The following is a 26,006-nucleotide window of genomic DNA, read 5'->3' on the forward strand; positions in this document are numbered from 1 at the left end:
ACCTGCTAATCAAATGTGAGGTTGCCATGGATGGCACGTGCTGTCCACGTGGGGATGCTTGTTCTTGGGAAAGACCCTGGCAGTCATTATCCTCGAACAAAGGGGACGAAGGACCACGCCACTTTGAAATCTGTATTTGCGGATGGTATCATTTGCATTCGCTGTTGGTTTGTTTAACTTAGCTGATATGAACTGCTGAGGATGGCCAGCGTTTTGTGAACGTTTATGAGTAGATCTCTGTTTTCTAAAGTCACTGGAGATGAGCTGAGTGGTCCTTTACCTAGTGTCATGAGTCACCTACACATGTCATCCATTGTTACTGAACAAGAAATACTATCCTTTAAGCAAATATGGTTTTAAAATCTGAGTTCTATGAGAGGTCTTGAAGAAAGCCTGTAAGCCCATATGCTTAGTGATGCTTTTTCTCTGAGGCTAGAGACTCGTGAACCATTCAGGATGAGTGTGATTAAATATGGGTGAGAACAGATGTCTTTTTCCTATGTCATGCTGAGATGAGTGATGGTCTCTGGTGTGTGATTCATGGAGGTAGGCTTTGGAAAGAGAAACAAATGTGAATTTTTCTCCTATCTGTTTGGCTGTGTTTTGAATGTGTCCATGAAGGTTTACATGTGGGAATCAAGGTTCCCATTGCTGTGATATCAAGGTACCGGGACCTTTAAAAGGTTATTAGATCATGATGTTGGTGTGAACAGAGTAATGCTGTTCTCCATAATACAGGTGACTTGTCCCAAGAGTAGGTTACTTCTTGTGAGAGTGACTTGGTCATAAAAATCAGCTCTGCAGCCCATGCTTGCTTGCTCTTCTACTTTCTCTGCTTGAAAGAACGCAGCCAGAAAGCTCTCACCAAATGCTATTACTGTGCCTTCTCAGGCTCCGGATTCATGGACGAAATAGCCTCCTACTGCTTACAAATTACTCAGTCCCCTGTGCTCTGCTAGTAGCTGCCAAAGACTAGGTAAGGCAGTACTCACAGAAAATGGTATCAGCCAACTGGCCACCATGCATCCAGCCGTGTCATGCACCTGTACGCACCATGCCTATTGCAATTCTGAAGAAGGGAGCAGAAATCTTATTTTATCAATGGGGAGGATAACATTCAGGAAACTTCATTTACTCCCCCAGACATGCAGGTCTGGTGTTGAGATTTGGAGAGAAGTCTGGCTGGCTCCAAAGGTCTTGCCCTCCTGACCATTGCCTTCCATTCAACTGGCAGGCTGTTGGCATCAGCACACAAAACTCATTTAAGTTATTCCCTGCAGGCTGTTAGTGGAAAGCTTGGGGCCAGCTAAAATCACAGGTGGATGTGAGTATCTTGTTTGTAGAAAGTGCTAAATTGAATCATCCTGCTGATTGATTTAAGCAGCCGCAACTTGGGCCCTTTGCTTTGGTCTCCTTTCCTGGGAAGTAAGAGGAACAAATTTTATGATTTCTTCGGCTCATCCAGGTTTAAGTGGATTATGATCTTACTGTTCAATGTGATAGGTATTTGGTGGGAAAGCACGAAGCACTAATTTACATACTCTTGGTTTCGGTCTGTGTGGTGACCCAACTGGAGAGGGACAAGCATTGTGTTGAGGTGAGTCAGGCCACCATCTGAGATGCCAGCATCTCATGTGAGCTCCAGTTTGAGTCCCGATTGCTCCACCTTTGATCTGGCTCCCTGCAAATGCTGCCAGAAAAGCAATGGAGATGGCCCATGTACCTGAGCTAGAGCCATCTGCATGGGAAACCCAGATAATGTTCCTGGCTCCTGACTTTGACCTGGCTCAGCCCCAGCCAATGCAATCATTTGGGAAGTGAACAGCAGATGGAAGATCTATTTCTCTGTCTTTGCCTCCCTCGTGACACTAGGTGATTCTGCCTTCCAAATACATACAGCCATAAGTAAATAAATAAATATTCTAAAGGACGTGAGAATTTACAGGGGTACAGGAGAATCTTCCTGCAGCCTCAGGGCCCTGGGGGCAGCGTTGGCTTCCATGTGCTTTCACCCAGCACCTGTCTTTATGTATTACTTTTCTGGCCTCTCCTGCTTCCTTTTCTACATGGCTGTTGCAAGATTTCTCCCTGCTGTTCCATCATTAAAACTTCAGACTGAGATATCCAGAAGTCTGAGATGGTCCAGGATAAGATCATCTGAGGTTTCAGGAATCCTGAATGTTGAGGTTTCCTGTGTGGCAGATAAAGCAGGTAGTGGACACTCCTGTGAATATGCGTGTTCTCATTTCGGGGTGGGGGGGGCGGCTCACAGACCTTCACAATTTGATGGTGACATGCTGATCCTTGTTTAGAGTAGTTCAGAAAGTTCGTGGGAAAACAGAATTAAGGATGAGTTACTTTGATGTAAAAATGTTTGAAATGCGTGCATTATATAAAAAAGATTTATTTATTTTTATTGGAAAGTCAAAGTTACAGAGAGGAGGAGAGACAGAGAGAAAGACCTTCCATCTACTGGTTCGTTCCCCAAGTGGCTGTAATAGCTGGAGCAGAACTGATCCGAAGCCAGAAGCCAAGATCATCCTGCGTGCAGGATCCCAAGGCTTTGGGCCATCCTCTACTGCTTTCCCAGGCCACAAGCAGGGAGCTGCATGGAAAATGGAGCAACCAGGATACGCATGACCCCTTTAAGGGATCCCAGCAGTTGTAAGGCAAGGATTTAGCCACTAGACTATTGCACCAGGCCCCAAATTATTTTTACAATATATTTCCCATGAAGTGTTTGAAGAGTTCCCATATAGATTTCAGTTAAAATTATCGATTTGTTTAATTTAATTTTTTTAAAAGTCAAGAGAGGAAGAGAGAAATTGACACGGAGACCAATTTTCCATCTGCTGGTTGACTCCCCAAATGCCTGTGGCAGTTGGGATGGACTGGGGCAAAGCAAAGAACCTGGAACTCATTCTGGGTTTTTCATGTGAGCAGCCGGTACCCAAATTTTGGGCCATCACCTGTTACCCCCCAGGGTGTACAGGAAGCTGGACCAGAAACAGAGTAGCTAGGACTCTCAAATCAATCCCTCTTGATACAGGATTTGGGCACATGGCATCTTAACTCCGGCACCAAATGCCTGTTTCAGATTGTCCATTTTCTTTGCACTGAAACCAGCTTATTGTTAATTACATTTTCTGTGAGCTTTTCAAAAAAGCCCTCTTATATGCTAGGGACTTGGGCAAAAAGCTAGTCTCCAGCAGCTGTCCAGAATGCTGTTTTGTACTGAAATGAGATCATGGTTGCCAGGGATGCATGGAAATGGCGAGTGTCTGAAAATTCCCAGTGCCTGACCTTACTCACCTGTACACATCACATTTGCTTTAAACACATTGTGGGCAGAGTCTAATTGTTTGGAACCGAGTTACTGATGATAAGCATAATGACTACAGTGTCTACCATGGTGAACTGCCAGGGGAGACTCTAGGGAATTTTCTAAAAGCAACCAAACCAAACCTATCATTTTACTCAGTATACTGTGGCATGACACTCCTTTAGGCTCAAATATACAGGTCAGGAAAGCGGCTAGTTATAATTGAGGAACAGGACTTAGCACAGCTGTCCTCATGGGAGCAGGCATGCAACCTGGTACATATCCAAGTGGCTGGCTCTGATTCCCAGTTCCTGTCCCTGATTCCAGCTTTGCGCCAACTGAGAGAGCTGGGAGGCTGTGATGGTGCCTCAACATTAACTGAACCCGTGCTACTATAAAGGAGACCAGGATTGGACTTCTGTGTCCTGGCTCTGGTTGCAGCTCAGTCCTTCATGGCCATTGCGGGCATTGAAGGAGTACACCAGCAGATGGGATGGGAACCTTCTGTGTGTACTTCTCAGATTAAAAAAAAAAAGTGCTGTCCCCTGGCTGGGTTTGGTCTTTCCTTATTTCCTGATAATGATGTTCTTATAATATTCCATCTAAAAAATTGCGCTTGCTGGTTTTCCTCATGAGATGGTTAATGGGGCAAATAACTGTTTAATGATGAGGCTAGGGAATTGATCAGAAAGGCAAAGGAGATTTTATGTCTCTAATTGCAAGGATTTACAATCTAGCAACCAGAGAAGTCTCTCATTGGTAATTTCTAGAAGTCTCTTCTTTAGCTCTTCCCAGTGAAGGATTTTCTGCATACTAGGTGGTGGAGAGTTTTGATCAGCTCATCATCCCCTCCTCCCTCCCGCACCCAGTCCTCTCCCTGGGTACGTTATTGGGCAATTAAATCATTCCTCTAATAGAAAAATGGGAGCCTCTTCCACTTGTCAGTGTCTTTCCTTTGCTAAGCTGATAGAGCACCTTGCCTCCTCTCATTGTTTTAAGTTTCTAAAAAAGCTGTGTTGCCTCCTTTCATGTATTTAGCAGGTATGTGTTAATCACTGAAATATTTTTCAATTTTTGTTGTTAGAGAGAGTGAGGGAGGGAGGAAGAGAGTACACGAAAGAGCTAGAGCTCTGATTTATTGGTTCATTCTCCAGATGTTTTAATGACTGGCCCTAAGCTGGGGCCAAAGCTGACACCCGAGAACTCAATTCAGATCTCATTGAGCCATCACCACTGCCTCCTCACGTCTACATTGATAGGTAGCTGGAGTTAGTAGCCAAAGCTGGGGGTCATTCTCAGGTCCTCGGTGGGGAGGACATGGGTTTCTTAACTGCTCAGCTAAGTGCCTGCTGGCCATACTCAATTCTCATTGTCCTTTCAAGGCTGACTTTTCTGACTGCATCCCTTTGGTTACTGACATGGTTGGCGTTTCTCTGCTAAGGCCCGTCTTCCCTTTGGGTTATTTGTTTCGGAGATTGATGAGTACAAGGAAACCTCTCTGGTTCCTCCCTGCTTCGATTCCTGGTCCTTCCTATTAATGCATTGCAAAACCCCTTTGTACTGACTGGTCATGTGTTTGTCCTTTCAATGGAGGATTCCCATGCCATAAATTTCCAACTCTGTCTACTGTGAAATTACAGTGTACACACACAGTTTTCTGCTTTAGATAAAGCTTCCAATGAAGTTTTCCATGCTGTGTCAGTCTTTATTACCATGATTTTGATGACTCTTTGCTATTGCAGTGATCCACCCTACCTCCCACTACTTGTCAGATTTATGTCACAGCTCTTCCTTCTAGCTAGGTAGCCTTTCTGGCCATTTAATTAGCAAAGAGTGATGGCTCATAGGAACAGAGTAGTCAGTAATTAGTGAAGAGAGTCATTTGGCTGGTAGCAGCTATCACAACATAAAGAGATTATGGGTTTAGTCTCCTATATAAAGGGATATAAATCAGAGGGAACCAGAGTTAGCAAGGTGGGTCTACAAAGACCCTCGGAACCTAGGCTCTGTTCCATCAACATTGAAGTGTCTGTCTTCAAGTTCCCAGCAGACATGTCCCAGCCGTGATGTCCTTGTCCGAAGAGAAAGGGCAAGGGATAAAGTACAGTCCTAGCTGGAAGTGGGATCCACTCTTTGGGAAGAGTTCTGCTGTGAGCCTCACAGGGTGACCTTGGCTCCATTCTCCTTGGTCACTAGCTGAACAAGAATTTGGGAAATGTAACTTTGAAGCTTGGTGTATTTTGGGAATGTTATAAGAAACTCATCCCTGGATTTTAACATGATAATCCTTTATTTTCCTCTTGATAGAGTTCAGTATGAACCATCCTGGTTAACACGAGGTCTTCCATGTTGTGGTTAAGAGTCCTGAATTCCATGTATTTTGTGGACTGCCATCCTGTAGGTTGTTGCAGTCTTTTGGTTTCTTGGGCAAGTGGCATGGCAGAATAGAGTCCCATGGGAGAGGGCAATTCTGGGCTAGCCTGAAGGTGACCAGTCACTTCCACTCCATTGACAGAGCTCAGTCATTGCATCTACATGCACCTGCGAGCTTGGGAGTCAGAATCTAGCTCAATGACTGGGTCAGGGAAGGAAACAGGGTTTGGTGAACAACTTTTTGTTGTGATTCTGTTGGAAATAGGCTGCTGTTGCAGGAAACCAGTCATAATCACTTTGCCCACCAGGATCCTACCAATTGTGGGTCCTCGGCCCCCCTGCAGAGGCCTTGTTACCTGTGTACTACACTCAGGCTGAAGCCCTGACTCTTTCAGGTCTCTCTGGTAACACTACCCTTGCTGTTTTCACGATTCCCCACCTCCTTATATCATGTTTCCACATTGCATTCTGCATTGGTTTTGTACTGTGATTTGTTCTCTTTATTCAGTGTTTCTTGGGTCTTCCCCCCCACCCCCCCCGCCAAGCGCATGGGAGCAGAGACTTCATTCTCATCTTTCATCATCATTAGTAGTTAACTCAGCCCCATTAAGTGATGTTTCCTCTTTGTGAGCATGGCTAATACGTCCTTGGTGAAATCAGCTCGGAGGAATAATGAGGTCGGGAGCTGAGTAAAGTTATTAAAAGTCTCTGGCCAGCGTCCAGGGGCCAGTCTTAAGATCTCTCTGGACATTCAGAGTTATGCTCTAACCTTGTCAGTTGTGAACCCTGTTAACCCTGGGCATGATTCTCATGTCTGTGGGTCAGAGTTTGCTGGAGAAAATTCCTGCTTCTTAAGATGACTCAGATGTGTTAAGTTCCGTGCTTGATTTTGGTTGGGCAAAAGGTTTGTTTTCTCTCCTTTGCGTCATTGTAATGATTTGTGAGTATTTTTGTTCTAGGGTCTGTGACCTCACCCAAACAGTACATATTGACTGTTTGGTCACACTAAGCTGTGTATGTATAATTTCCATCTTCTCATTTATCCTCTCGGTAACCCCAGAAAGAGGGAGTAGGTGGTGTCATTGTCTGTATCTTGGTGAAGGTGGATTGGCTTGTCTTGGACATGTGTGAGAGCAAAAGTGGGCCTTACTAATTATTATGCTCAGATGGTATACATAAGCCAGAATTGCGTGGAGTACGTTTCATGGGTTGTGGGGTCTCCTCCTTAATACAACCCTCCAACTGTTGAGTTTCCTAGAGGCGCCCTTATCTGTTATGCCTTTAGTTTTTTTCTTAATAAAATAGTGTGAAATATCTGAAACTTACCAAGAACTTCAGAAAAATAAATGAACAGACTACCATGCACCCACCATCTAGACTGTGCAAATGCTAATTAACATTTTGCCATATTTGCTTCAGATTTCTTAACACAGACAGTGAAGGGACCAGCTGTATTCTGCATCTTTTAAAGCATTCTGTTCACTCTGTCTTCCCTGGAGACAACCTTTCCCTGGAAATGTGGTGCATTCTTTGGGGGTCTTTGTACCGTTATCTAGTCAGTCTGTGGCATGCCTACGCAGCGGAGGGCTGGTTGTGTGTATGTGTGTGTGGGGCGGGGGGGAATGGCCTGACCTCAGTGTCATCAATACTGTGAGTAGCTTTTGATAACATTTTTTTTTTCTCCCAGGCATGATTATTATTTCTAGATTTACTGAAACATATGAATCTTAAAATAGAGCTACAGTGTATTTTTCCATAGTATAGTGTTTTTTTTTATTTGAGATTTTAACATTTGGGATATTTACATCCCTTTTGATAAACATATATGTATAGTTCAAATTCTCTTTTTAGTAGTCATATACCATTTGTTGGTATGTGTGTGCCATTCCACGCTCACTAGAAACTCATCTTGTTTTCAGTATCGTGTACTTCCTGTAGTGCTTCAAGAGGCACATTTGGTTTGCACAATGCTTTTGCTTCTATAGAGCAGAGTTTTTAAAATGGAATTCAGAAAGTATAGTCAGATCGGTATCCGAAAATGTGGGAGCAGTTTATTCTCAGCAACTTTCCCACATTAACCTTTCCTGACCTACTGAGATAAGGCTGTTTTGTTGAGGTTTGATTTAGTGTCTTTGGACTAGTAGTGAGGTTTGAGCATCAGTGAGTGTATTCTTTGGGATGTTCTGTGAATGATGTATTTGTAACCTTGTCTCCATTGGCCTATGGGACCAGATCTTGTCTTCTGTGGTCCCTGTGAGTAGTGTCTCAAGTCTTCCTGAGAGGCCTCACAGCTAACCTTTCGTGGATGGGACTTGAACATTTTTTCTTTTCCAATAGACTGTTGGGTTGTGCATCTTTCTTAAGAAGATTAACTTACCAATACCTGCTCATTCTTTTTTTTTCTAAAATGATCCTAACTTTCTTCGTGTGTGTGATTATTTGTTTATTTATTTATTTGTTTTGAAGGACATATTTTTATAGAGAGAGAAAGAGAGACAGAGAAAGAAGGTCTTGCATCCTCTGGTTCACTCCCCAGATGTTTGCTATGGTCAGACCTGAGTTGATTTGAAGCTGGGAGCCAGAAGCTTTTTCCCAGTCTCCCATGTAGGTGCAGGTTCCCAAGGCTTTGGGCCATCCTCTACTGGTTTTCCAGGCCATAAGCAGAGAACTAGAGGGCAAGGGGAGCAACTGGGACGAGAACCAATTCCCATATGGGATGCTGGTGCTTGCAGGTAGAGGATTAGCCTGTACACGACTGTGCCTGCCCCCTTTCTTATTATATTTTTAAAGTTAGAATTGAATCATTATGAATTCCTTGAAGAACCCAGATTTTCTTTAGGAGCAATTGTGGCATGGCTAAGGACTGGGGACTTACTTTGTAAATACCCTCTGCTTGGGAGCTGTCTCAGGATCTGCTGAACAACAAGAACATGACATTCTCATCACTACTTTTCAGAATGTACACTTTGACCTTTTCTGTTCAAATATTGGAAGACTCAGGGCAAGAGAAAGATCCCATAAGCCAGTAGCTGCAAGTGAAGCCTCTATGGCACTACCTTTTACTATTATTATTATTTTTAAATTAAGTAATGAAACAAGGCCATTGTAATTTTCCCTGGTGTTTACTTTCAGGAGAGATGCCAGGACAGAAGTGTCCTGGAGACTGACAGGAGCTCTCTTGTTCTGCAATCCTGGTAGTTACGAGAACTGGCAGTTAGTTCTAATAGGTGAAAGAAGAGGAGCAGGGGACAGAGGAGCTGATTTTACTGCTGCCTGGGAAATGTGTTTGGCTCAATTGTGGAAACAATTTGCCCAGTTTTTGTTTCTTTTGAGATGTGCAGAAATAGAGGGACACACACTTACACACACAACATCATCCTCTGTTTCTGTGACTAGTACGCCTATAATGGGTGGGGCTGGACCAGGCTTAAGCCAGGAGTTAAGAGCTTTGACCTCAGTGCAGGCCTCAGCAACCTGAGCCATCATTTGCTGCCTCCCAGGATCTGTACTGGTGGGAAGCTGGAATTGGAAGTTGGAGTTGGGCTAGCTACTGTGATATGGGATGTGGGCATCTTTAATGCTTACTCCTAGGGGTTTTATTTTAAAGCATACATTTAAAGCTTTTGATGTAGAGTCATCGAAGTACTCATATTCAGCAAGTGAAATCTTATTAGAAATATGCTTGTGTTCATGTGGCTTAGATACCTTCATTTGTTGTGATGAGGATGGAGACAGGGCATGGGGAGGTGTTGGCCTGTGCGAGGCATGGCACAGAGTGGTGATTCGAGGCTGAGTAGTGTTGTTAGTACCTGCCCAGCTGGAGCTGTGGCAGAAGCCCAGCCTGCATGCTATGTGTGGCAGGTGCTTTGAGGCTAATGGTACAGGCTTTTACTCACAGTGGGCTCTATGGGCAACTGGTGTCTGAAGGAGGGGACTCTGGAGCATCATGTCCATTTTGCAGGTGGCAAAAGTGAGTTAAAGAGAGGAAGAGTCCAGGTAGTATCATGGAGAATTTAGGCAAGATCAAAGGGTCTCTTTGTGGTTCAGTGACAAACCTGGACTATATGGCTACCAAGTCTACTTTTTAAGAGTATTTAAAGAAAAAAAAATGATTTCATGTCACTAGTTAAAGGACAGTAAAGGAAGACTTGATTGAGGGCTGCTGCCATAGGTATGGCATTCTGTGCAACTGAGTCTTACAGTGGGGAGAGAGATTGGGTACAACTATGAAAACAGCACGTGAGGAGTTGGGGTGCATCATCAAGGAGCAGGGTGGTGGTTGTGGGTGGAAAGTTGCTAAAGGAAACACAGGGAATGGAATTTTTTACTAAACCCACCTGCATGGCATGGGCTGAGTAACCAGCTATTTTACCTGATGGGTTGTGGCAGATGGGAAACCCAATTGGAAAGTAAAGTTGGTCAGTAAAGTAAAATCTGAAAGTGAAGTACCCTAGATACTGGGATAGTTCTGGCTCAGATGACCCAGTATAGTTCTTGTTGAAGTGGGATTCTATTTTATTTTTTAAAAGATTTATTTTAGTATTTGTTTGAAAGGCTGAATGATTTAGAGAGGAGGCTGACAAACACAGATGAGGAGAGAGATCTTCCACTGCTTCATCTGCCTAAAAGGGGACAATGGCCAAGGTTTGTTTGGTCAGGCCAAAACCAAGAGCCTAGCACTCCATACCATGCAGGGGCCCAAGCACTTGAACCATCATCCCCTGCTTTCCAAGGTGTATTATCAGGAAGCCCAGCCAGCAGCAGGACAGCCAGGATTGCAACCAGTGCTCACATGGGTTGCCCATGTTACATGTGGTGGCTTATTAGCCTGCCACCATGGCAAGCTTAAAACAGAATTTTCCGAGGAAATACACAGATGGGTTCGGTGAAAGGTTCAGGAGCCTTATGTTTGGTCAAGCAGAGAATGTTGGGAAGCGTGAGAATGATGAGGGGGATGGTTTCTGTTAGATTTAGGGCTCTTAGGAGCCAGTGCTGGCTTGTATTCTTGCATTTTTGGTGTCTGCTTGTTTTTGCTTTAGCTATCACCCCAAGTAAGCATGTTCCCCACACAGCCAGTTCCTTCGGGCTTGGCCACAAGTATGGGAGCTCTGCTTGGATTTCTTGCACAGTTTCCTCTGTTTTCATGCAGGTCCTGGGGCCATGGCCTCCTGCCCTTCCTCCACCAACCAATGCCCTTGGCAGGTGCCTGTTGGAGGTCATTCTTTCCTCCTTCTGGGAAAGCCTTCTAAGCATGCCTGCTTTCCTCTTCTTGCTCCGTTTATTCAGAAGCCTACCTGGATGCCCGTCTGCACCTGTGTATGAGCTGTGTCTGTAGCTCTACCTGCCTCCTTTCCTGCTGGCATGCTTCCTTGGGGCAGAAATCCCCTGGTCTGTCTCCTGCTGTGTTCTCAGGGCATGGAATGTCATAGTTCAGAGTAGTCCCTGTGTGGGGGCTAAGTGGTCTGCCAGCTCCACAAGTGTGTTGGCTGCAGTAGAGCTATGGGATACCATTTGCTGTCCCTCGAAGCACACAGAGGGACTGTGCTATGGACTGGTCAGTGATAACCTTGATTTTGAAAGTACTGTTAATCATGTCAGGGCTGGAGCTAACTCATGTTGAACTGTGTGCCATCTCCAGTTCTTTAAGGACTTCCTACAGAGCAGATGCTAACATTCAGATACATTTGGGTTGCACAGGGATTGTCTATAGGGGCGTCCTGTAACCTAAAGGGGAGGCTGGTAGAAGGGATCTCATGTACTTTATCGGGGCTGATGCTTAGGGCATACTAGCCTTTTAGAGCCCTGTCTGGGGTACCCGCATTGTTTGGGGGTTGACTCTTGTTGCTTCTGCTGCATCTCAAAGCAGCCCTTCTGAGGGTGTCAAAGCAGCCATTGTGGAGGTCTGGTGTGGTGCTGTTCAGAAGCACTCTTCTCTCCTGGAGGGATCCTGGAGCATCAAGGTCCTGGTTCCTGCCCTGTGAGATGGGTGGGGGCTGCTAGCAGCACAGTAGGTGCAATGTTCATTACCATTGCCTGTGAGCCAGGATCTGAACTGTCCCAGGCCAAGAATTTGAGAAGAGCACATTGAAGAATCAGTACCTGTATGCTATGGGCTCTGTTTTGCTTGTAGGGTTTGGTCTCAGGGAATGAACCTTTGTTTTTTGTAGGTTTGCCTCCTGGCAGATTTACTTTTTTCTTTTAAAATAAGATTTATTTATTAGTTTTGAAATTCCGAGTTGTACAGAGAGGGAGTGAGCAAGAGAGAGCACTTCCATCTGCTGGTTTGCTTTCTAGATGGCTGGCTACAATGGCTTGTCTGAGCCAGTCTGAACCCATCAGCTTTATTCAGGTATCCCACATGTGTGTCTCAGCCCCAAATGCTTGGACCATCTTCTGCTGCTATTCTCAGCCATTAGCAGGAAGCTGGATGTGAAGTGGAGCAGCCTAGCCTGGAACCCACACCCATATGGGAGATTTACTCTTAGTATGGCCAGGGACACAAACAGATCAGTATGTCTCGTGCAAGATTAAACAGCAAATAAAACATTGCAACATAATGCCTAAAACCTGTGGGATATGGACTTCTCTTGTCTTTCAGGTCGGTTAGTGTCATTTTATTGTAGGAAAAGGAGGAAGTACCAGTTGTACTTGAACACTCAGTTGGCTATGGTATACAGGAAATGAATTAAGAGATGTATAGGCTCCTGAGAAGGAGAAGGAATTAGCAATGCGGGGATCAATTTTTCATCCACTGAGTCTTCATACTTTTGAAAAAAAATTATGATGAAGAATTTTAAGATGCCAAGGTGATAAGACAGAGGCCTAGTTCTAAAGCAACAAGAAGTGACTTGGGGAGTGAAGAGAAAGTCTGACCCATGAATTTTCCTCTTCCTTCTGCTAGAGTGTGTGTGTTCCTAGAAGTAGGTAGGAAGAGAATATCTGCCTTTAGCCCTTGGGATTGAACTGGGGAGCTCTCTGACCCTTAGGAGGAAGTGAAGTTTTGGGGTTCTATGCAAGGGTTATCTGCTTGGAAGATGTCAGGAGTCTGCTACTTGTGGCCAGTATGGACAGTTTTGTGGGGGGCCTGGGAATGTGGTAGGGAAAAGCTATCTGGATACCTGCTCCCCCTTTAAAAAAATGATTGAAAGATGAGGTTTTAACAAGCAGTAATGATGGTGATGATGATGATGATGGACAGCGGCGATCATGATGTGATTACTTAGGTTATGGGCACTTTAGTCTTTGCACAACAGCCTATTTTTCTGGGGGAGAGGAGTTGCTCTTCTTGCACCAACCCTCCACACAGCAGGAGGCATAGACCAGCTTGCATTTTTTTACCTGAGTTCTTCACAGCCTTGTGCCTGCTGTTTTCCAGGGTTCAGCTCAAAGGTCTGATGATGTATATCTGGTTCATGGAGCTCATCTGGTGAATGTGGGGGAGATCCAGCTAATCACTGGCTAAAATGAGGGAAGGATGAAGCAGGGAATTTTCAAAGTAGAAACTAGTCGGGGTGTTTTTATAGGGCAGCATAGATAGAGAAAATGGAAGCTTTACAGGAAAGTCACTTTAACTCTAAAAGGCTATGAAAGAACACACAATCTATCTAGAACACATTTAATTGTGTTGAGAAACTATATATTAATTGGCTCTGTCTGATTCTCCCATTTCTTGAAGATCTTATGCCATCTTACTGTCGGGGCACTAACTGCACTCTTCTCTCTGTTCCAAGTATTTACCTGGTCCTGGCCACCTGCCAGTGCAGTCTCTCATTTGCTCACCATGCCGGGGTCTGGATCCTGACATTGCCAGCCACTGGCTTAGAGGCTTGACAACTTCTTGTGTCTTGATGGGTTCTGTAGATAGCGATAGTATAGGTTTATACTCATTTTAATTAGCATAAACTTAGTAACTTAAAGCGATACATATTTGTTATCTTATGGCTCTGGTCAGAGGACCCAAAGTGGGCTCTTATGATATCGGTAGGGCTCTGTTCCCTCTGATGTCCCTGGTTGTGACCCTGTTGCTTAGGTTTCCCAGCTCACAGAGGCTGCCTGCCCCCATCATTTGCAGCTCCCTTCTGAAAAGTTTTGCTTGGCCTCCATTTCCATTGTCATGATTTCTTCTCTTGATTCCAGCCTTTGTGCTCTCTTCTTATAAGGGCCTTCCTGATGACACCTGAATAGTTCAGGGGCTTCTCTCTTTTCAAAGATCCTTAACTGAATTATGATGCCCAAGTCCTTTTTGCCATGTAAGGTCACATATTCATAAGTTCTGGGGATTACGACATGGACAGCATAAGTGGGCAGTGACTCTGTCCCCAGACTTTGTAGCATTGTGTCCATGAACAGTGTAATACATGAGTACACAGACATGCACTGAAGATGGAGTGTGGGGCATTGTGTGTTGTGCTTTCCACCATTGCTCTCCTCTCACCTGCTTTTCATATGTGTCTCATCTGCATATGCAGACAGGGCCCAGGCCCTGGAATGGGTCCTCCTGCATTCACTTGTTTTTTTTTTTTGGCCTTCTTGAGCTTTATGTTGTTTTGTTTGCTGGAATATACTCATCCTTGCAGGCCCATTTCGATTCAGTTTGTTCAAAGAGCCATTGGATTTCCTCGTCAGTGCTGCCATCTGGGCTAACTAGGGGCCAGGCTGAGAGGGCCCAGTTCCCAACAGCCCAATTTGGGTGACTTATCCGTGCAGTACAATGGGGAATCTTGGCTATCTCTTGGGATGGTTAATGACATTTCATCAATATGGCATACTTACTCAGTGAATCCAATTAAAACATCGGATAGCAGACTTTAATTAGCCAGTGAGTCATTTTACATAGATTATTATTGATTATTCTCCTCCCTTGTTTTCCAAAAATTTCTCTACTTCATTAACTTTTAATGAGAAAAGTGTGTACAATATGTACAGTAATAAAATGGGGACAAATTAAGACTCCCAGCGGCCTCATTCTCCCTCTGATCCCTGGAGACAGCTGTGTTACTTGCTGCTTGTCCATTTTTCCTGAAGTTCTGAGTGTGTGTTTTACAAAAGTGTGAGATTGTGGTATGTGTGCTTTGTATGAAAATGTGAGCATGATACATAGGTTACCCTGAACCTTTTTTTTTTTCACTTAGCAATATATCTTGGATCTAGTTCCATATTCACACACAGGAATCTACTTACTGTTTTCAATGATCTTCTGTCTGCTGATTCACTCCTTGAATGGTTACCATGACTGATGTTGCTGGACCAGGCTGGAGCCAAAAGCAAAATACTTCATCCTGGTCTTCTCCATGAGTGAGGGCACATGCTTGGGTACAGGGACCCAAGTATTTGGGCCATCTTCCACTGTCATCCCAGATACATTATCAGGGAACCTGGGTTGGAAGTACAGCAGCTTGCACTTGAATAGCTACCCATATGGGCTGCTGATGCTATAAGCAGTGGCTTAACCCCCTGTGCCATAGTGCTGTCCCCTGCCCTCCTTTAAATGAAAGAGCTTAAGAAAATTAAGAAGTACATTGAAGTATTTAGTTAGTATGGTCTTAAAATAATTTTATTTCCAGTTAGTTTTGAGACATCTGATATAAACAAGGAAACCCAAAAAAGATTTTAAAAAGTACTTAGGAGTCTGAAGTTGTGGTGTAGTGGATAAAGCCATCGTCTGCAATGCCGGCATCATGTATATGGCCATTGCAGCCATGTGGGAAATGAACTGTTGAATAGAGGTTTTCTCTTTCTGTTTCCTCACTTTCTCTGTAACTCTTTCAAATAAATAGCGTAAATCTTTTTTAAACATTTAAATGCTTATATAAGAGGATCTCCATGAGTGAGAACAAGTGCATGTGTAGGATGGCCCAGTGGAACCAATCATAAACTTCCCAGCCCCTCCCAGTGTTGGGGTTGTGGACTTGGCTGCTGATTACTAAGGAGCCCAGCAGCCCCTACCTGGAAGGCTGTGTGCTGGGACTTAGGAGGACACTGGGTCTGCATGACAGCCAGAGAGCAGGTGCAGGAGGATCTGCTGCTCTCGTTTTCCCACTGGAAAAGGAGAGGGCTGCTCTGAGGAGCCGAACGCTTCCTCAAATAAGAGATCTGCACCCTTGATGGAGAAAGACAGAGGCTACTCTGGGAGTCCCACTTCCCTCCAAAGAAGTACCCACATCATCCAAGCAAAATCGCTCTTGCAACACATGTGTGCATGGCTCGCATGGACACTGGCTGGGTCTTTCAGTGTTGCTAGGTTTTTAAGCTGTGGCTGCAGAAGACTTTGTCATCCCAGAAGAGCCGAGTCTTTGATTCTGCTACCACTTCCAGAAAGCCAAGCGTCCGTGAATGGTCCCTGTTGGTAAGAAAGACATGACTGACTTGCTTTGGTTCCATCTCTAGCTTTAACCAACGATGATAGCAGAGATGATGTCTTAGAGTCTGTTAGAGGATCAAGCGGCCACGTTGTGCTAGGAAATGAAGCATGTCCTTTCAAGTATGGCGGCTCACATTCGTTTGGAATTTGTTTCCTGTGTTCAGATCCGTGATGCTGCTGTCACAGAAAATCCTTCAGAAACTGAAGGTGTCACTGCTGATGATGGAGCCCGTGATGATCCTCCCCCACTGTGACAGGTGTTGTCACAACTCAGGCCTGCTCTAGTGGTTTCAGGTGTGGTGATGAACTGGGGATGCGAGTGGAGCTGAGTGGGAAATTGGGATAGCCCATATGAATATTTAAGGAGGACTTGTCACAGTTATAGAAGCTGACTTGAAACGTGGTTTGTTGTTGTGGAATTTACTGGTCAGGAAGGAAGGTGAGAATCTTTTTCAGTGAAAAAGAGTGTGGCTGCTTTGAGGAAAGCCCCCTTGTTTCTAAGCACTCAGTTACTCAAGTTGGGGATGTATCTCTCGTTTGGACCGATTGGTGAGGGACTGGTCCAAATGAAGTAGAGCCTTGGATGAATCTCTTCTATTTTATTTTAATACTTTTAGTATCCTAATATTTTTAGTTAAAGCATGAACAAAACCAGTCACATGGTTTACTGTGTAACTGCCAAGTGGCAAGTTTCAGAAGATACCCTCTGCTGAATAGATGTTGTGTCTAAGTTAGTTGCCAACTTTCATGCCCACATCTTTGTTCTTGCAGCAAATGAAAGTGAGGCTTTTCTGACTGCTGTGTTTTGTTTGGCAGTATTATTATTATTATTAATATTTTTTTTCCAGAGTGGGTCTGAAACAACAGGCTCTGCAAATTGTCATTAACACTCTGTATTTTCATGAAGATTTTAAACTGAACATTGTTCTAGGAAGAGCTGTCACTTTAAAACTTGCCTGTCTTCTGCCTGGGCAGTTGCTCAGTGTTGAACTCATCTGACTCCACAACTTTTCTTATCTGTTTGGTTTCTCTGGGGCCTATAAGATGGTGGTTGGGATTAGTGGACAGGTTTTTCCATTCTGCAAATTGATTCTGTTCCAGAACAGTAAGCCTGAAAGGCACCTGTTTCCCAGATTCTCTCCAGTCAAATATCACCAAGTTCATTCTACTGTCCTTTCCCCCACACCCCTTTTTAGTTCCATACCAGCTTTTAAGATTGTCCTGGCCTGACACTGGGGAAAATGGTATGCTTAGTGGAAAAGAACATTTTAATTTATGGTTGAAGGCCTGGGGATAATGTCTGTAGGCCCAGTTGCATGGTTCGATAATGGCAGTAGGCTGGAGGCAAGGCTGTTAATAAAGTTAATAACACAATCAATCTGATTTGTACATAGAACGACTAAAGAACCCGCAAAAGCAATGAGCCAATAATCGCTGACTCCAAGCTAATAGGGTAGATCATTTCAGCACCATCTGATTATTCCTAGACCTAATTTGGAATGGATATAATTTTACTGAGAGCTTGGCTTGGTGCACTGTCGTGAATCAAAAAGACAGCTCTGGAATTCCTGATTTCTGGTTGAAAGTCAGGGGAGTGTTTTTCAGGTTTCATCAGTTTCGCGTAACTAACGTTTGTGCAGCACCTAAAATATGCAAGTCACAGTAAATTGTTGTCAGGCTATGCTTTTGTTGGTTTTGTAATGGAAATGTCTCTCAAATGAGAAAATACCTTATTTTAAAATCCTGTGCCCTGAGCGTAGCCAGCTTGTGTTCTGCTCTTCTTAGAGACTGTTTGATACTTGTTCTTCACCACTGCAGCTTCAAGATGACCAGAGATTTGGAAAGCAGAAGCTGCAGGTCCTTGTTTCTGTTTTTATAATGAACATTGGGAGTGAGTGGGCAGGTGGCTGGCTTAGCAAGCTTGTCTCTGAGGTAGGCTTAGCTCCAGTCTGCAGTGGAGATGCATTGAAGGCCTCTCTATAGGAATGTTTAACCTCTGGGAAGCATGTGTCCATCTGGGGTTGACAAGATTTGGAAATATTTGTTTTTAGCCTAGGCATGAGCAAAGGTTTCCCCCAGAACTCAGGAAAATGAGAGTTCACAGAACCTGACCTGTTTCTTTGCTTTATCTTTCAGTGAATGCCTTGGGCCTACGATCATGGCACCTTGAGACGGCTGGGGGTGTGTCTGGGTGGATTTTCCGGCTTTGGGAGTCTACCCTACAATACCATGATTTTGTTGTTGAAACTGTCTAAGCACATCAAAACAGGCTTTTTGGAGGCCATCATTTGTGAAGTTAAAGTCTTAAGTAGCTGTTCTGAATTCTTTATTCATGTGACATTTCCCCCTTGGTCTCAACAATTCAGCTCTCAAAGGACTGTTGATTCTCTCCCTGGGGACCAGCGTCACTGCCTCCAGGTGATGGTTGGATATTCTCTGAAATGTGGAAGACAACAGGGAAAGGATTCTGTGTTTGTAATTTGCACAGCTTCTATTCAGGTGCAGAAAATATTTAGTATTTCAAGAATAACTTTTCATTGGATTTTTCCAGATATTTGTCACAGAGATTTAATTTTTGCTAGAAATTTAGAATGTATTTTAGTAGAATTACAGTTTTCCTTACAATTCAAATAAATCTCTTGTCACAATTTGAAAAATGTGGTTTTCAAAACAGAGGTTTTTTATTTCTCCCACAATGATGGTGTCTTCTAAAGTCCTTTCACCCGTGGAGAAACCTGTCTTCTCTTTCCTACTAAATGTTACCTAGCCAATCAGGATGCAGTTTTACAGGGAGAGATATCCTATTGTATATTAGCAAGTTTAATATTTTTACCAGTCAAGACTGTTGTGTCAGGATCATTCATCTGTAGAATATTACTTCAACACTCAGGCACGTGGCGCATGGTTTAGAATATATCAGGAAGGGATCAAAGAAACTTTGTGCTGTGAGTAAAAGCCTTTACGTTCTGCATTGGCTTGCATAGAAGCTTGGAGGACTAGATGGTGAAGAGGGAAAGGGAGTGGAAGGTTGTTGTGGGCTAGGGAGCTGATTAGCGCTCATTGGCCTGGGCAGGAACAGGAACTGGGCTTGTGGCTAAAAACACCTGGACTAATTGGACTCATCTGTATCCAATATCCTGCTAAATGAGGATCTGGGGGGAAGAGTATATAAGAAGAGGTGAAGGAGCAATAAAGAGAGACTTCGCAGAGACATCCACCATCACTGGTCTCCTGTCGGTGTTTCAACTCCAGACCCTCTCCCTGTCCACATTACTGACTCTGCTGGTCAGAGCAGAAGATCATAAGGAGGTATTCATTAGAATCTGTTGCTTACTTTGTGAGTATGCAGCACAAGAGCAGTGAGCAGGCAGAGGCAAGCCCCAGAGATTGGTGATCATCTATATCATCCTGGGTACCAGTTAACACCATGTTGTTAGGTGTGGAGACACAGAAAAGAATGACCTGCTGCTTCTCATCGTGTAGGTAGGCAGATAAAAGTCTGGGATGGGAATGCTCCAGTGGGGTTTCATCAGAGGGTATCAGATGTATGGGGGCTAAAAGTGATTGAGAAAACCCTACAAGAGAAGGGAGTATACCATCTGAACCTGTTGAAACAAAACAAAACACAGTATAATTTCACTAAGGAGAAAGGAGACAATCAGGGAAGAGGAGGTGGGTGGAGCTTGAACGAGGCCAGTAGTGTGACAGGGCATGTGTGTGTTTGGGAAACTGCCAGCTGCCTTATGTGCTTGGGTTGAGGTGGTATGGGTGGCATGGGGAGGTTCTGAGTTGGGAGGCTCTGGAGCTGTTATTGGCAGAGGAGGATGCCAAATTGGGGATCAGGCTTGGAAGGGCCTTTGAGTGGCTGGTCACTGGCCGCGAGTTTGTGCTTTTTACTAAGCCTTGAAACCCTAAAGGTTTCAAGCATTCTGAGTTAGAGCTGTATTTCTGGGAGTATGTGGGAGATAGATTTAGTTGCTAGGGCAGAGGCACCTGTTATTCAAAGGCTAAATAACTAAGACTTGAGCCGGAGCGGTGGTATAGGGATGGAAGAATGGATTGACACTGGTGGGTGTCTTCTGCAGGGGCCCTGTATGTGCTTCAAGATGGCAGTGAGAGGGAGAATGGAAAGGTTATGGATTACTCACTCTGTGGAAGTGACAGGAAGTTTTGCAATTAAGATGTTGCTTTTGCTCTGGTTAGGGTGCTCCTCGAGAGGCTGGTGAGGGGCTGAGGAGGCGATTGGGATGAAGGTGACCAACACACGGGAGAGATGACAGCTTATATGACAGTCAGAGACTCTCAGTGGATAGCTGGGGGCTGAAACCCTGGAAGCTATACTGATTTTCCAGGGGAAAGTTGTAGAAAAGGAAGAATGGGCTACAGGTGAAAGCCCAGTATGCAGCTGTGACTGCCCAGTGGATACTGTACTTACATTGCCCCTTTGCTGTCCTGCTTAGATTTCTTAGAATGTGGTTTCTTAGAGACTTCTTAGACTCTCAGATCATCCTTTTTACTGTTGTTTTTTTCTGCCACCAGCTTCTCTATACACACACACACACATTGCATCCTGTCATGAATTGCAGACACCCCTGCCAGACAGAGTTTTGTGTTTGATGTCGGTAATTCACTTTCCTGGAGCAGGGGGCAGTGTCTTTGAATGATTGCTATTTCTTGTGGGGGGCAAGGATGATCTACATGGGTTTCACATCGTTTAAAACCAAAGAGCTTTGTATTTGGGAAGATTAGGGGCAGTAAATATGCACAGTTTGGTTAAATGCTGAAGCGAGTGGGTGTGTGTGCTCAGGAGGGTGGTGTCTCCCTTGGAGACCAAAGCTGGAGGCCTAGACCATTGGCAGCAGTGGTGGCAGTGCAGCCTCCGATACTGAGAGGCCCTGGCAGGGCTTAGGAGACCTCTGCCTTCTGGTCGGCTCTGTACTTTCTGGGTAACTAGAGATGGTATCCTGACCTTTTAGGGTGATGATAGCTGTGGAGTAGGACTGATTGATGTATGCCAAAGCACTTTGTCAACATTAAGTGGTGCATGCCACATGCTTCCCTTCTGCAGTTACCCGTTATCCATGCAGTTTTTTTTTCCTTGAAGTAATAAGTGAGAAAATGTATCACAGGATTCTACTTCTTAGGCAGTTGGTGAGTAGAACTGTTTTCCTTTGTAATTGTTTTTAGTATTGATTTTTAATTTATTTGAGAGGCAGTCTCTCTCTCTCTCTCTCTCACACACACACACACACACACACACACACACACGGGAAGAGAGAGAGGGAGAGACTATATCTTCCACCCAATGGCTCACTCTCTATATGGATGGAAGGCCAGGGCCCAGGTGAGACCAAAGCCAAGAGCCCAACTCTCCATCTGGGTTTTGTGTGTTGGCAAAGTCCATGTTCCGCTGCCCTCTCAGGCTCATTGGCAGAGAGCTGGAGCAGAAGTGGAACAGCCGGGACTTGAACTGATTGCTTATTGAAGGTGGAGGCTGAACTTGCTATACCACAAAGCAATCTCTTTCTTTACTTTCCGATTGTGGTAACAGGCATAGCATCACCTTCACTGTCATGACCGTTTGCAAGGTTAGGATTCAGTGACATTAGGCATGCTCACCTCCTTGTGCAGCCATTGCAACCATCCACCTGCAGATTGTTTGCATTTTCCCAGACAGAAACTCTGAACCATCCCATATCAACTTCAGGCTCCGCTTCTGCCCAGCCTCTGGCCACTACCCTTCTACCGTCTGTCTCTATGAGTTTAACTACTCCAGGGCCCTCATGTGAGTCACATGGTGTTTGTCTTTCTGACTGGTCTGGTTTACCTGGCATAAGGTCTCCCAGTTCACCCACATGGTTTCATGTGTGATTGTGTGATATTCCTTTTTTTTTAAACAGCTGATTAATGCTCTGTGTTTGTGTGTCCCACACTTGTCCATGCATCAGTGGACATGTGGGGTCATTTCCTGTTTGACTGTTTGGGAGATGTGCTGTCAATATGACTGTCCTTACACCTGCTGAAGTCTCTGCTTGGAGTTTCTGTAGTTTCCCAACCAAGGGTGGAGTTGCTGGTGGGCTTTTCTACCCAAGAAAATGGGGACTATGTAACCTTGGCTTTGTGACTACTCAGTAACTGCTGGAGGGGAGTCCTCAGGCCTCTGCTGCCTGCCCTGCATCTTTCACAGTTGTCTTCGTGGCCGTTCTAGTTTTTGCCAGACGTGAGGCCACTTAGCTCACAAAGCCTTGGATCTGTCTGTGCCCCTTGATCCTGCCCTCTGAGGACAGAGACACTGTGGTGCAGGAACAGTACTGTCCCACCAGCTGCTTACCTGGTTGCAGCAGCCCAGGGGTTGGCTCTGGTGTGCTTTATCCGCCTTCTCCCCAAGTTATTCTGCAGGGACACATTTCATGCTGTGACCTTACTCCTCCAGGGAGGGGGTGGACCACAGAGTCTGGAAGCATTTTTTTGCTTGTGAGCTCCTGAGATCTGCAGTGGGAAAACCCTCTTTTACACTGATATCTCTTGCCGACCAAGTGTTGCTTGTAATGTCTGATTCAGTTTTGCACCCTGTGATAAATGCATCATGGGTTTATATGTGTGTGTTGTGCAAATCTTATTTATTTAAAGCGTAGAAAAACAGATCCACTGGCTTACGGTTCTGGCTGATGCTAGGAGCTGGGGACTCAGTCTGAGTTCTCCCACTTGGAAGGGCAGGGATCTAAAACTTGGACCATCTCCTGCTGCCTCCCAGACCACACATTATCAGGAAGCTGGGATGCAGAGTGGAGTTGAGATTATGATACAGGATGCGGCCCTGTATCCTGAGATCCCAAGTGACATCTCAGTCACTGTGCCAACTGCCCACCCTGTGTGTGTTTACACTGAGTGATTATGGTTCTGGCTGGTTTTACAAGTTTTGGCATACAGTATTCTTGAGGGGAGGGTCTTACTTGCTGACACTTGTAAATTTGAGCAAAAGATCCTTTTCTGGTCATTTTCCATTTGGGTATTTTGAGGGGTGATTACTACCCACCACCTGCCTCCCTGGGCTTTTATAATTAGATACAGACATGAAAGGTGGAGGAACTTCTATGGTGAGAATTCACATACCAGTGAGAACATTGCCTTAAACACTCATGGTTCCTTTTGTGGGGGTGAATTTCTCTCACTGGAAGGATTTTCAAAATATAAATTTGTCCTCCTTGGCCTGTGACAGAATGCACAGCCTCATTTGATGGGCATGGACGGTCTAATTCTCCTGGTTTTGGCAGCCCTTTGATGGTACCTGAAGGACACAGGCCCCGGAGGCCTTGGCATTGGGAAAACGTAGGTGCTTCCAGTGGTTTCTTTGGCTCAGGAGAGTTTGTTGCTGATGTTGTGGGGACCTTCTTTGCTCTTCAAAGTCTGGGGTGAGAGACCGACCTACTGGGCAATGCCATCTAGCTGGGATGGCTCAGGTCTAGAGGCTCCAGGGAGCCCTATCCCCCTGACCTAATTGTGCAGAGATTTCTTCTGCAGCTCGGGAACAGTATCCAGGGATGACACTGCACTCTGGCTCTGTGGCTTGCCAACCTGTGTTTGTGTGTGTGTGTGTGTGTGTGTGTGTGTGTGTGTGTGTAGGGTTGGTGGAAAGGGCTGTCCTGACCTGTGGGCGCACAGTGAAGTTCATGTTTTCAGACAGGACGGGGGCTGCCTCCTGCCTGGTCCTTGTTAGTGCGTGCAGGTTAACAGGGAAGCAAGCTGCTCAGTGACAACTTGCCCACCTTTCCCAATGAATTAACCCATGTCAACACCACATGTTGTAACAGCTCATGCTGTGATGACATTACATCCTCACCTAGCTGTGAGGGTGAATTCCATGTTGATGAAGGGCTCTGAGGTATTCTTTGGATAAAAGGGCACCTGTGGGTGGTGACAGTGCTGGGGTGGGGCAGGAATGTGAGCATTGACTCTCTTCATGGAGGTGGGCCGGGTTAAGGGCTGCAGGTGGGCCCTGTGTTGCCATCTACCAGCAGCCTCTGCCAGTGGGAGGTGAGAGTGCTCCTTCTAGCTTCACAGTCAAGTTGCCATAGTGAGCAGTTGGGTTGCAGGTGCACCGGGAGGTGGCCAACCCACGTTGACATCCGCTGTCCCTGTGGGAGAAAAAAGGCTTGCTCCGTGTGTTTCATTGCCCAAGGGAGGGAGTTTGGTAAGGAGCCACAGTGCTGCCTACCCCTGTTCCTCTCTGAGCCTGTCCCCGTTCCTCCGACTTTGATGGTGGTGTTAGAAAAACTGAAATGCAGCCCACATTCCTGACTTACCATCTTCTCTCTTTCTTTGTCCACAGTGGCGCCTTTTCTGAAGTGGTTCTGGCTGAAGAGAAGGCAACTGGAAAACTCTTTGCGGTGAAGTGCATCCCCAAGAAGGCGCTGAAGGGCAAGGAAAGCAGCATAGAGAATGAGATCGCTGTGCTGAGGAAGTAAGTGCCTGCCGGGAGGGAGGTCCTTCCTTCAACCCTGCCTGTGCTCCCCTGGGGTTGGCTTCTTTGAGGTCAGCTGCCCCCAGACTGTACAAATGGTACCACCATCCAAGCATATTTCCTGCAGACCTGCTACCCCTTCTATCAGGTAGTTATTTCCAGAGCATAGCTGTCGGGCAGACTTGATGCTAAGCTGAGATCCTTGCCACTCCCTGGAACCCTTGTGACCCTGGACTGGGGCCTGAGACCCGAGACTCCTGAGTGTGGTGGAGTTAGGTTCTCTCTTCTAGGTTGTTGTGAGGATTATGGGATGCGCCAAATGTTTGTGAGATGCTGACCCTAGCAGCTGTTGTGCATTATGAAGCGGGGGTACTCACACCACTACTGTGGGTGCCACTTTTGGCTGCTGTTACCACTGCTGCCTTTTATAACAGGGAGACGAGGCTTGCTGCACACAGTGCCTGAAACTGTGCAGCTCTGACAGAGCCTGGAACAGCCTTCCTCCCAGTGTAACTGTCTCAGAATTTGAAGGTTTCTCTCATTCTTGATCATAAATGTGACACCAGGGACCTGGCAGTTTCCATGGAGTTCACTGTTGAGTTGACTTTTGCCTTATGTTTGCACTGAAATCCAATAATCCAATAAAACGTTCTTGGCTCCTGTAGCACAGACATGCAGACAGAACTGTGCTGCCTGGATTGGACCCACCCTGTGATGATCTTTCAGACGAGATCGGGCGTGTTCAGGGTGGTATGGCCATAGAGTGATGATCTTTCATTAGTGCAGTGTCTGGTCCTGCTTCCCACACCTTCATCATGAAGCCTTTATGCCATATCTCACAAGGTTTGTGGGGATACACCAGGCTGAGATCTACTTGCTTTTGCAAATGCTTAGTGTGTCTGTGTAGTGTGCTGTGGACATTTTGATTTGCTCTTAATACAGGCTGTTTGAAATAGCCTTGCATTGTTGGGGATTTCAAAATCAACAAAGCAAGAATCTCTGTAAAGATAAGCAAGGCAGAACAGGAACCGGCTTTCTAGGGTGTCAAAGCAAGATGTCACGCTTTCTTTGTTCTTTAGCAGGAAGCCTTCTCTGTCTCTGGGGCCACCAGGAAGGGCCTTGTTGAAAGACTTTGCCAGACCCAGCTCTCCTGAGAGGGTCAGGACAGACTCTCCTGTTCTGAACTTTGACTCAGACAGGGACTTGCATTCCAGAACAAGTAAGTCTCAATGGCTTGTTGAGTGGAAGGGTTTTTGCTTATTTGTGTGACCTGTTTTTAGGTATTCTGGCTTCTCTGTTAGGAACCGGAAGCATCTCCTACTATCCAAAGGAGGATTGCCAGGAATGATTCTATGGAAGAGAATCTTGGAAAAGCAAATCAACCTGTTAGCAACAAGCAGGAAAATGCTGTGTTCCATGAACCATGGGTTGCCAATACCCATTTTCTAATAGGGAACTTGCAGTACTTGGAGGAGACATTTAGCATACTG

The 26,006-nt window shown here is 45.2% G+C and overlaps 1 protein-coding gene across 5 annotated transcripts in view; it reads left to right on the forward strand.

Moving 5' to 3' along the window:
- CAMK1D (calcium/calmodulin dependent protein kinase ID) overlaps window positions 1–26,006 on the forward strand; it is a 370,122-nt gene that overhangs the window by 131,812 nt on the left and 212,304 nt on the right. For all 5 annotated transcript variants that reach the window (XM_040967785.1, XM_040967783.1, XM_040967784.1 and 2 more), the window contains exon 2: window positions 24,385–24,516. In XM_040967785.1, the coding sequence (XP_040823719.1) occupies window positions 24,385–24,516 (132 nt within the window). The remainder of the gene's footprint in view (window positions 1–24,384; window positions 24,517–26,006) is intronic.

The sequence above is a fragment of the Ochotona curzoniae genome, unplaced genomic scaffold, assembly GCF_017591425.1.
Source record: "Ochotona curzoniae isolate NIBS_2020 unplaced genomic scaffold, NIBS_Ocur_1.0 scaffold_4683, whole genome shotgun sequence".
NCBI classification, from domain to species: Eukaryota; Metazoa; Chordata; class Mammalia; order Lagomorpha; family Ochotonidae; genus Ochotona; species Ochotona curzoniae.